General features: G+C 38.7%; 2 protein-coding genes across 4 annotated transcripts; both read left to right on the forward strand.

The window, feature by feature from the left end:
* Window positions 1-2,264, forward strand: LOC137032678 (microfibril-associated glycoprotein 4-like). Of its 3 annotated transcripts, none has more exons than XM_067404551.1 (6): window positions 17-125; window positions 225-267; window positions 361-434; window positions 515-611; window positions 694-861; window positions 945-2,264. In XM_067404551.1, exons 1-6 carry the CDS (start codon window positions 120-122, stop codon window positions 1,196-1,198), a joined length of 642 nt encoding a protein of 213 aa, XP_067260652.1. In that variant the 5' UTR covers window positions 17-119; the 3' UTR covers window positions 1,199-2,264. The 3 variants fall into 3 exon arrangements, with proteins under 3 accessions (XP_067260651.1, XP_067260652.1, XP_067260653.1); XM_067404552.1 differs by having other exon boundaries at window positions 33-125; window positions 364-434; XM_067404550.1 differs by having other exon boundaries at window positions 1-125; window positions 225-434.
* Window positions 2,265-3,379: 1,115 nt separating this feature from the next.
* Window positions 3,380-9,015, forward strand: LOC137031834 (microfibril-associated glycoprotein 4-like). Its single transcript, XM_067403129.1, has 6 exons — window positions 3,380-5,237; window positions 5,318-5,414; window positions 5,957-6,124; window positions 6,213-6,726; window positions 7,931-8,044; window positions 8,369-9,015. Exons 1-4 carry the CDS (start codon window positions 4,926-4,928, stop codon window positions 6,464-6,466), a joined length of 831 nt encoding a protein of 276 aa, XP_067259230.1. The 5' UTR covers window positions 3,380-4,925; the 3' UTR covers window positions 6,467-6,726; window positions 7,931-8,044; window positions 8,369-9,015.
* Window positions 9,016-11,985: the final 2,970 nt, after the last annotated feature.

Consider the following 11,985-nt stretch of genomic DNA (forward strand, 5'->3'; position numbering starts at 1 on the left):
AAGCTTGTCTGGACATTCAGAAGTTTATATTTTATACAAATGGTCTGAGTAAAGAATTCTTTCTTCTTTTCTTAAAGAAACAAACATCTCTGCTGTGATCTAGAGGACAGGTTGAGAAGATGGCAGTAAGTTCATCTGTTTAATTTTTTTGTCAGTCACATACCTTGACATGGTTTTTATCTTCATTTCAGACTGATGTTCACTTCTTTCTCTCTCTTGTGCAGATGTTTTTGTTGTTGGCGGCTCTTATCCCTGTTATATTGGGCTGTGAGTGTGATCGTGATATAGACAAGCCGATTGACTGTTCTGACCTTTATAAAGCAGGACAAACAGTCAGTGGGATTTACTCCATCTATCCAGCAGGTGGCTTTCCTGTCTGGGTTTACTGTGACATGATCTCAGATGGGAAAGATGAAGATAAAGGAGGATGGACGGTACGAATGTGACTGTAGATCATTAAACACACATCAGAACATACATTATGAATCATATCTTCTATATAAACCCATCACAGGTGATTCAGAGGAGAATGGACGGCAGTGTGAATTTCTATCGGCCGTGGAATCAGTACAAGAGAGGATTTGGGAATGTGGAGAGCGAATACTGGCTGGGTAAGATCTCACAGTGAGTGTCCGTTTGTGTGGATGATCATGTGTTTGGTTGAACATGTTCTTCATGTGTGTGTGTGAACAGGGCTGGAGAACATGCACCAGCTGACACGTAACAGGAAGTACATGCTGAGAGTGGATCTGGAGGACTTTGAAGGAAGGAAAGGTTTTGCTCTGTACTCGTCCTTCTCTGTGGATTGTGAATGTGCAGGATATCAGCTGAGTGTTTCAGGATTCACTGAGGGAGGAGCAGGTATAGGACACTTTCATTCATTCTCAATGAAAACTCATTCCAGTTTGAGTTAATGTCCTCAATGATGCTCTTCTTCTCTGCAGGCGACTCTTTATCTGGCCATAATGGACAAAAGTTCACCACCTTTGATAAAGACCAAGACATCTATGATAGTAACTGTGCCAAACATTTCCTTGGGGGATTTTGGTACTCAAACTGTCACTCTACAAACCCCAACGGTGTGTATTTATGGGGAGAAGATCCCACCCATTACGCCATTGGAGCTGTTTGGTCAACCTGGAAGAATTATGCAGTCAGTATGAAATCCATCAGCTTGAAGATCAAACGAGTGTCTTAGAAACATTACAGTGCTTCTGAAGGGGAAACATTGGACTTTTTATCTTATGACATTTTAAGGTTTTCTTTTCTATTTTAATTGTGTAACTGAGCAATCTTGGAAATATATGTTGGCTGTTGGTGTAGCACATTTTATTTTGGTCATGTAAGGCTTGATTTTCCTGCTAAACGAAAACTGAGATCAAGCATCCTGCAATAAAGCAATAAAGCGTATCTGGAGAGAAGATCTTAAAAGAATAGCATAGAAGAATAGCAAAGCGAAGGTATTACCTCAAATCTGTGTTCATTATTGATCATACAGAAGGTTTAAAAGATGGAGCATGGGGCACGTCAATTAAATCCATTTCGATTTCTGACAATCACTGCCTTAAATAAGTTGCAGTTTTCATAAATATATAAAAAACTATGCTTTTTGTCACGAGTAAGCAGAGCGCGACCGACTTAAAGGTAGATATTTACCCTGCATCCAATGTTTAAGGTCAGACTGACGAGTTTGTGTCCGGGAAGAGTGCTCAAATCGGCCGAAGTAACTCTTCTAAAGTGATACTGGGACTGCAGTGAACGGAATAATTGAAGATATAAGGTAATCAGAATTATTGAATATCTAAAATAATACATAACAAATTATTAATTTCTAATTGGAAACACAACCTAAGTGTAAGAATCATTTGAAATTGGAGTCAGATTAAACGAGTGAAATTAAGTGAACATTCAGAGACGCTGAAACACGTGCATGTGCTGAAGTGTGTAACTGCGCCATTTTAGGGCTGCGTTCTTTTCTCCCCTTATTTAATTTATACAAAATATGTAAAATATTGGTCACTTGAGTTCAGTTTCTCTGTATTAATGTGAATTGACTGTATTAGTGTTTTATATTTTATTTTCTTCAATGTATGCTTTATTTAGAATTTTTCTCCACTATATGTTCACGATCACTTTGTAAAAGTGATCTGCTGATTTCTCATGCAACAACTTCGATTCACTGTATGCTGATTAGCCTTTTGGTCCTGTTTGTCCCAATTGTCTTGTCCCAGCCATGCCTAGTAAAGTAACCTTGAGTGACCATCCACCTGATCTCAGCCTGAATTAATCGATCCAACACACAAACACATTATATATAATGGCATTAAATTTAAATACTGGCATCAAAAAGCACTAAATTAGATTTGATGAAACCTGTAGACCACATTCAGCAGCTGAACATCAATAGAACTTGCATCGAACAAAAGCAGAAGGGAAAAAAAACCTTGGCCTTGAACACACAAGGCCAAAAGAACAATTACACATCAATTTAGTTTAAACACAACTCCTAATAAAACACATCAAATAATATCCAGGCATATACTCTGTGTGATAAATGTTCCCTTTGTTCAATAATTTCACTTAAATTGTGTGTACTTGTGGAAATATACCCTTGTTTGACACACAAATGCACATTAACAGTTTATTTTTACATAAACAACAACATGTTTACGTTCCACACTAAGGCTGTATTTTTCGCTAATACTGCACCAAATAAACAACAATTTGATGAAACACACTTAATATGAACAATATTGAAATGATAATAAATAAAAACATATTAACTCACCAACTCATTTACATATACATCAGAAGAACCAGAAAATCTCCAGATGAAGCACGTTTCAAGATGTCACTCTCAAATATATTCAGTTTTTCTCTGAACCCTTTGTTAGAGAGATATGCACCACATTATATTAGCTTTAAGCTAAAGCTAAAATTGCATCATTAATCGCTTCCACTCATTTTAAATACTACTAATTTCTATATCATCGACGTATAAATGATTTGGAGATACTTTTGAAACTTTTTTCAAACGTTTAGGGACAAATCTAGCAACTTCTTGGACAAACCTTATCTAGATTCTTATTTTGCCTACTGATCTATATTTATATTTATATAGATCAATGAATTTGCCATTATGATGTCATCTAGTGACTTTTAGCTTCCAGTTTTCAACTGAAAGCAGTTGGCAACACTGATCATTTCTCTCTCATTTTGTAACGCTGAATCTCCCGCAGCAGCAAGCATCCGCTTGCGTCAGAGGTTCACAGAGAAAAGAAAGATCTTGAACGTGCTATGATAACAGATGTTTAATGACATCATTTAAAATGCGATTTTATTGGAGGAAATGAAGTCCTCCAAGCTCATACAGTGAGTATCCTGTTACATCGCTCCTAGTGCAGTTATACGCATATGCCAATGGTCTGAAATGATCTTTCCAATGAGCTTTGTTCTTGTTCTCCATTGTGCCTAGCATCTGCAAAAGGGTCAGATTAAAGCACTCCACAGGGTTTCCTGTAGGATTGTAGGGGGTGGTTTTCACTTCCGGATGCCAGCAATCCTACACAACTCTTGGATAGTATGAGATTCAAAGTCTGGCCCTTTTTTGGAAGCAGCCTTTTTGGAAACCCATAAGGCACAAAGAAATTATCCCACAGGCATCTAGCAACTGTTGGTGCTTTTTTTTAGTTACAGGTAGGGATTGCAAGGGATTTACTGGTCTGTGATGACAAAAATATCCTTGCTGTTACCGCTGTCTGGTTTCAGCATCAGAAAATCCATACAAACCAGTTCTAGTGGCTTATGGGTCTGAATATTCACCAAGAGAGCCACTTTCTGTGGAGGAATCTTCCTATAAACACAGCGCTTGTACGTTTTGATTTTTTTTTTTTATTTATTTTTTTTTTTCAACATCGGCCGCCATCTTCGGCAAATAAAATCTGGAATGGAGAAGATTGAGAGTTCGCAACACTTTGCCTCCGTCCATCCTCTTCTGATATAACAAACTATTCTTCAGCTCAAGTTTGTTCTATTGTCTCAGCGGGGTTACTGCAGGTAAGTGGAATTTCATGTTGGATGGTTTGTTATTAGACTCCAAGTAATCAGTTACCTTTTTTTTTTTTCAGGGTTGGCTCGGTGCTTCCTGATCAGATCCTCTTCAGACTGGCAAAATTATCTCTGGGAGACATTTTCTTTCTGGATTTCTGGAGGTAAGGCCTTTTCATCCATGCTCATAGACTGATATTGAAGTCAGCAAAAAGGACTGAGAATCAAGGGCTTGATTACCTTGACGCTTTTCAAAGACGGCCTCCAGTACAATATGCATGCTGTCTAGCAGGTAATAGACAAGCCATTAGCAAATGATGCTTCTGAAACACCAGAAAGGCCTGAAAGTTCTCTGGTAACTCTTGATTTTGGAGACTCTCCGCTGTTTGACCTCTTCAGACCACAGGCCTGTTTGGGTCAAATTCAGTCTGTTAATTTGTAATCTATTATTTGGGGTTTTGCTTGTGTGGTTTGGGTATTTATGGAAAACTATTTATGGAGACTCCACAATTTTAGGATTATTGGTGATTAAGTAGACAGTATTTAGAGACATTTTTCTGTGCATACTGAGGTTTTATCAATCATGAATAGGAACTGGGAATTTCCATGCTTTCCCATTTTGGATGATTCATAAATTTGCAAAAAATGTTTTCCAAAAAAAATTCAAACGGACTTTGACAGTGAGGAGGAGCTTGAACATCAGATATTTAAAGGAGAGTTTGTCTCGTCTACAACTGGAAAACACAAACGGTGAGTAACTGGCTTGTTCTCCAAAGCTTGTCTGGACATTCAGAAGTTTATATTTTATACAAATGATCTGAGTAAAGAATTCTTTCTTACAAACATATCTGCTATGATCTAGAGGACAGGTTGAGAAGATGGCAGTAAGTTCATCTGTTTCATTTTTTTGTCAGTCACATACATTGACATGGTTTTTATCTTCATTTCAGACTGATGTTCACCTCTTTCTCTGTCTCGTACAGATGTTGTTGTTGGCGGCTCTTATCCCTGTTATTTTGGGATGTGAGTGTGATCGTGATATAGACAAGCCGATTGACTGTTCTGACCTTTATAAAGCAGGACAAACAGTCAGTGGGATTTACTCCATCTATCCAGCAGGTGGCTTTCCTGTCTGGGTTTACTGTGACATGATCTCAGATGGGAAAGATGAAGACAACGGAGGATGGACGGTACGAATGTGACTGTAGATCATTAAACACACATCAGAACATACATTATGAATAATATCTTCTATATAAACCCATCACAGGTGATTCAGAGGAGAATGGACGACAGTGTGAATTTCTATCGGCCGTGGAATCAGTACAAGAGAGGATTTGGGAATGTGGAGAGCGAATACTGTCTGGGTAAGATCTGTCTGTTTTTGTTGTCTGAGTTTCTCAATCCACCATAGTTTTCAGTATTTTGTATCACACTGTGAAGCCTAAAGACTTCAGTATTTTTAAACTGTTTTGAACATTTTAATGAGTAGGTAAGATTTTAAAACAGTTTCAGCTCAAAAACAATATTTTATGTCAATATTTATGTGGTGATAAGCTATATTATCAGTGATATGACTCTTAAATGTCTGTCTTGGCTCAAAGCTGCCTGCTAAGAACATTTTTCTCTTTGCGGAAGCTTTTCAAGTGGGCTAATATTTAATATCCATTTATTTAAGTATGTGGTAAGTAGGCTTATAATAAGTGGGATAACACACAGTCAGCCAGTTGTTATCACAAAATAAGCCCCTTTAGGATGATAAATCTTCAGGTCTCCACTTCAAGTTGGTGTCCTAATCAAGCTGTTAGGGTTTTTTTTGTGATAACTACTGGCTGACTGTACATTACCCCATACTTAGTGCTCATGTCCAGTTTTTGGATGAACATGTTCTTCATGTGTGTGTTAACAGGGCTGGAGAACATGTACCAGCTGACATGTAACAGGAAGTACATGCTGAGAGTGGATCTGGAGGACTTCACTGGAAGGAAAGTTTTTGCTCAGTACTCATCCTTCTCTGTGGGTCCTGAAACTGACGGGTATAAACTGCATGTTTCAGGATTCACTGATGGAGGAGCAGGTAGGGCATTTTCATTAATTATCATAAATATTCATTTGTGATGTTCCAGTTGAGTTAATGTCCTCAATGATGCTCTTCTTCTCTGCAGGCGACTCTTTATCTAGCCATAATGATCAGAAGTTCTCCACTTTTGACAAAGATCAAGACCCCCATGATAGTAACTGTGCCAAACGGTATCTCGGGGCATTTTGGTATAAAGACTGTCACTTTACAAACCCCAACGGTGTGTATTTATGGGGAGAAGATGCTACTCATTACGCCATTGGTGTTGTTTGGTCAACCTGGAAGAATTATGCTGTCAGTATGAAATCCATCAGCTTGAAGATCAAACGAGTGTCTTAAGGTGATGATACACGGGGCAACTTTTTGAGCAATGTTGCCGAAGAATGTTGCTTGAGCACTTTCCCATTGAGAATGGGCAACAAGTTTCTATCTGGATACTTTAGATCGGTTGTGGGCAGTTATTTAGATCATCCAATCAGAATGCTAGCAGCCGATCACGTGACCGGGTTGGAGATTTCAGAAAATTTCAAACAAGATGGCGGTCTCTCAGCGGCAGTGGAGCGAGGAAAAGGAGCGTCTACTTATTTCTTTTTATGCTGGTAAGTTGTCATATGTCAACCCAAAACAGAGAATTTAATGATTAAAATATCAACAGATGTCCAGTGTCCAGGCTGTAATTTAGGCTGTTTTTAGTTAACGTAATGCCATTAGCTAATCACCGCTCCATAGACTTTCTATGGGATTTAGTTAACCTGAGGTGATTTTGCTTCATGGTTACCTGATTTGTCTGTTATTCACTTGTAACAGTGGTTTTCAAACTGGGTAACTTAACGTTACGTGAGGTGTTAGAAGGGGTACGCGAACAAAATGCTGATTTTTTTGCCGTTCATTTAATTCTACTCGACCTAAAACGGAACATGTATTTCTACCAGGTAAAATACATGATGTTTAATCAACCTCATCTTTCGTGATCAAAACTGACTGCATCCACACAAGCAGCGTCCATATGATTGCGTGCAGTCTGCAGATCGCACAAAATTACCTTTGTAAAAGTGGGGATTTAACACTTACTTGCCCGAAGAACAAATATGTGAAACAGACTGTGCATAGATATCAATTTAAGATTCAAACTCTCTTCGATACAATACATACCTTATGTGAGTTTTTGTTTTTAATGGTGATCATACGAGCAAGAATGCAATGTATCCCGAATATTCACACGATTGCAAATGTGACATTGATTTTATACAAATTGCAACAAATTAAAGGGTAATATTAAGCATTGCTAATTTTAAATGCAGTATTGTCAGTATTTTTTGCAACGCACATCAGTGTTTCATGAACGAAGCTGCGGCTTTGAATCGTGAATCATGAGAGTGAATGATTCACTGATTCATTCATAAATAAAGCCAGTTGCTTCGTTACTGAATGAATGAATGGCTCACTCAAAAAGACAGAGACTTGCCGACACCTACTGGTGGTTTTAATTCAATATTTCAAAGTATCACTTCGTTTTACCGTCATTGCATATACATTATATTGCAATAAAAAAAATCAATAAAAGTTAAAAAAAAAATGCACTGGAAAAATTGATTTAAGGGGGTAAATATCGTCCCTTTGTGGAAAAGGTATAACAGCCTAAGTAGGTTGTTAAATGCCTCGGGGGATGCCACTCTAAAAAGTTTGAGAACCACTGACTTGTAGTAAATGAGGTGTTGCTCAATTATTATTATTATTATTTTTAAGTTGGAATAGTGTTTGTCTTACGTTAGTCTTGTATTGTCTGTCCTTGTACATATACAGAGCACGACTACTTGTGGAACCCAAAGGCAAAGCTGTATAAACACCGGGACCTTAAAACCAAGGACTTCCAAACTCTCTGTCAGCAGCTGTCAGATGAGAAACAAGTTATAACTGGTATGTCCTGTTGTAAAAATTGCTTTATGCATATTTTAAACTTTTTAAGCAAAAAGTTGTTGTAGTAAGGTAGTAGCGGTATTTATCAGCAACATTGTTCTACAGCATTACAGTCATAGACAAAGGTTTAATACCAGATCAGAATAATTTCTGATCAATCACTGTGCTCGGAAGAAAAAGAGTACATTTTCTCTTGGGCAGTCTTAACTTGTGTTCATGACTGTTGATTCTACATTGCTTCATAATATTAACTGTAATATCACCTATAGAGTATTTATATGTGTGATTTTCATGTTTTTGTGTCTCTTTTTCTGTTGTTCTCAGAGGAAGATATCAAGAGGAAATTTAAAAACCTCTGCACCGTATTTTCAAGGGAGCACAGCATGGTGCTGAAGAGCAGCAAATCGGGGGCCGGAGCTGAAGATGTTTACCTCCCCAAGTGGAAGTATTACCACATCATGTCCTTTCTCCGTGACACCTGCATCCCTGAAGAAAGTTCTGACAACTTTACAACAGTTTTGGCTGCTCTCTCAACATCCCAGTGCCCAGAGATCATCACATCTTCTCCTTCCACTTCCACTTCCACCTCCACATACACATCCACTCCTACAACTCCACCTCAACTCCATCCCCACAAGGCTGTGTCTGAGCCCCAAGAGCAAAAAATAGATAAAGCTACAGAGGCCATGCAGTATGCAATGGGTTTCCTGAAAAGAAAGGCCTCCTCACAACACACTGGGTTTTTACATTACCTAGAAAGTTTTCTAGAAAGCCTGCCAGACAACAAGGCGAAGAAGCTGAAAAGGAAGATAATTGAGTTGGCTCATGCTGTCCAAGATGAGGACTAGTATGTATTTTGTATATTTTAATCTGTAATATAATTTATATAATTTATTTAATTTGATAGTAATTTAATTTTTCATTGTGTATTTTATATTTTGCATATGCCAAGGTAGCTGAACTGAAAATAAAAACAAAACAAAATATATTTGATTGTAGCATTTCATTTATTATCATCTTTTTGTATTCTACATATTAAATAAATGGGTAGATGTTTGGGTAAAGGTTATGGTAATGGGTAGAGGTTATGACAGTCAAGACATTGCATTCTCTTGCCAGCTTACTGCTCCATTTGTATTGAAGTAGCTGCAGTACTCTTCTCTCACTTGTTTTGCTTGCAAAGATGAATTTCTGTCTGAGGAAGCTGCAATAGGGCACATACATTCAGGTTCTTCCCTCCAAGCTCCGTGAATAAGTTGACCTGTTTCTGTGTCCTCCTGATCCACCAGACTGGTAGGCGTGTAAGTGTAACGGGTAAGGGATTCCGTTCTCAAGTAATTGTGAAGAACACATGCTGCCTTTGTTATTATTACAGCCTCAGTGGTGGAGCCAGGATTTTTTCACAGGGGTGGCCAGGCAGGGGCCAGCAACGAGTCCGGGGTGGCACAGAAATCTTCATTATTTCAACATAAAAATGAGTCTGAATATACTGTAATGTACTGGACTGTGCCTACACAACTGAATACAGTTAATTTGTACTTAATTGTAATTGAGATAGTGAATTAGATCATGGAATGCTGAGTGAATTTGACCTTCTTTTTTTTTTTTTTAAATCATTCCTCACCTGCAGGCATGTTAATAAAGGGGCTCACACTATAGCTAAATTTTACCTTGTTCTGTCAGTTCAGGTTCTCAAAACCCCCAATAGCTTGTTCTCCATTGTTGCATCTTCATGGATGAGACAGATAGGCCTAACTAAATACTGTAGTTCAAAGATTATTCAACCTTCATTGAATTTTATGAATAATCAATGAACTTCAACAATTCTGAGTTTGTCTGTTTCAAAAACTAACCAAAAAAGTAAACACTAAATGTTTAACTTTCTATATTGTCAAAATAAATAATTGCAACAGTTCTGTCATACCTAAACTCAGTACAAAGGGGGGAAAAATATTCTCTTTTGAATTCCCATATTGCTGATGCAGAAGTCAACAGCACATAAATGCCATAATGTAAATGTGATACATTTTTGTTTGTTTGCAAAATTAGGAAAATTCTAGTACAAATGCACAGTTCTCACATTTATTTATGCATTAAAAAATTACATATTTTGTGCCATACTGTGATCTCACATAGCAGAATCTTAGAATATTTCATGAGGCCTATATACTGTATACCTCAAATAGGCCTACATGCATGCAGTTTTAACGCAGCTTTAATCGCCTTTTTGGTTATATCATGACTAAATAGACGACAGAACTATTACGTTGCATGCTCATAGTTTCTTTTGTGCTTTATTTATAGTGAGTAATAGGCCTATACAGCGCGCAGTATTTGCGCGTGATTGAAAAGTGCGCAGTCTTGCAACCCACCAGTTGAGAAACATTTACGTAAGCTATATAATGTTCGCCGTTCACTTGTTCTGCTGAAGCTCATTCGGCACCTGTATCATTTCCGCGCGCATTTGACGCGCTGAGTCGAAGTTGGAGTGTGCGTTTGAAAAGTCTCCCGTTTTTTGGTCTTAAAGAGACGGTTCTGTGTTTAAATAAACACAATTCTTGTCAACAAAAAAGTAGACAGAAACAGCAGCTGTGAGCAGGGTGGCCAAAGGGGTGGCCAAGCTTAGGCCAAGGGTGGCCACGGCCACCCCTGGCCACCCCCTGGCTCCGCCCCTGTACAGCCTTGGAAGGCTCCAGTGCAATTGCTTGACGAAAAACTCTAAATCTGTTTGCCAAGATTCCAAAAACATTCTCAACGCAACGACGTGCACGAGAGAGCCTGTAGTTAAAGATTCTCTTGCTGTTATCCAGTTGTGTCCTTGGGTGTGGTCTCATCATCCATGGCTTCAAACCAAAGGCCTCATCTGCCACAACAACATAAGGGACAAGGCAGGTCTTCTGGTGGTGGTATGTTCAGTTTGTTATCTTCCAATGCCCGGCTCAACCCACACTTGGCCCAATCTCCCCCGTCAGTAACTCTGCCATTTGTCCCTACATCGATGTAAATCAATTTCAGGTCTGCATCTACTAGAGCCATTAGAACTATTGAGTTGAAACCTTTGTAATTATAGTAATGAGACCCTGAATTTGGTGGAGGATAGATGTTTACATGCTTGCCATCTAAAGCACCGATGCAGTGTGGGAAGTTCCACCTTTCCTCATATCTGGTAGAGATGTGCTTCCACTCCTCTTCTGTGGATGGTACTTTGAGGTAGTTCTGTTGCAACACCTTGTAAAGAGCATCACAGGTCTTGACAACAATCCTGGAAATACTGGGCCTGCTAACACGGAATATATATTCCAGAGAGGAGAAGGTCTGTCCTGTGGCCAAGTACCTCAATGTAATAGCCAATCTCTCCCCAACAGGTATTGCCTCCCTCATCATTGTGTCCTGCCTTCTTAGTGATGGTTCCACCAGGCTCAAAAGATTGTTGAAGGTGTTTTGCCCCATTCTTAACCCGTTTCTGTAGCCAGGGGGATCTTCGTCAGCCAGCTCCCTCAGTAGTTGGCTGTAACATCCCCTCTTCCTCCTCAGCAGCCATCTTCTGGCCCATGTCCTTTTTTCTTTTTTGCTGAGATGAATTAAATGAAAAGGTTACCTATTATTTTGATAACATGTTATGAAAGTTTTTATATATATATATAAATGTTGCTGCCAACTGTCCGTTGCCCTAATTAGTTGCCCTGTGTCTCATCAGGTTGCCGGTTGACGGCAACATTGCCCGGCAACATTGCTCAAAAAGTTGCCCCGTGTATCATCACCTTTAGAACCGTGTGCTTCGGAAGGGGAAACACTGGATTTTTACGACATTTCAATGTGTAACTGAGCAATCATGTGTTATTATCTTTATTTGAAATGTATATTGGCTGTTGGTGTACTACATTAAAACCTTTCTTTGACTTACTATGTACATGATTCTTCACTTCCTAAAGCTTCGTTAA

This window comes from Chanodichthys erythropterus, chromosome 12 (assembly GCF_024489055.1).
Source record: "Chanodichthys erythropterus isolate Z2021 chromosome 12, ASM2448905v1, whole genome shotgun sequence".
Classification (NCBI taxonomy): domain Eukaryota; kingdom Metazoa; phylum Chordata; class Actinopteri; order Cypriniformes; family Xenocyprididae; genus Chanodichthys; species Chanodichthys erythropterus.

Coding starts and splice junctions, on each gene's coding strand:
- LOC137032678 (XM_067404550.1), top strand. Junction 435..514: donor AAGATAAAGGAGGATGGACG/GTACGAATGTGA, acceptor AACCCATCACAG/GTGATTCAGAGGAGAATGGA. Junction 862..944: donor ATTCACTGAGGGAGGAGCAG/GTATAGGACACT, acceptor TCTTCTCTGCAG/GCGACTCTTTATCTGGCCAT.
- LOC137031834 (XM_067403129.1), top strand. CDS start 4,926: ATGGCAGTAAGTTCATCTGTTTCATTTTTTTGTCAGTCACATACATTG. Junction 5,415..5,956: donor GGAGAGCGAATACTGTCTGG/GTAAGATCTGTC, acceptor GTGTGTTAACAG/GGCTGGAGAACATGTACCAG. Junction 6,125..6,212: donor ATTCACTGATGGAGGAGCAG/GTAGGGCATTTT, acceptor TCTTCTCTGCAG/GCGACTCTTTATCTAGCCAT.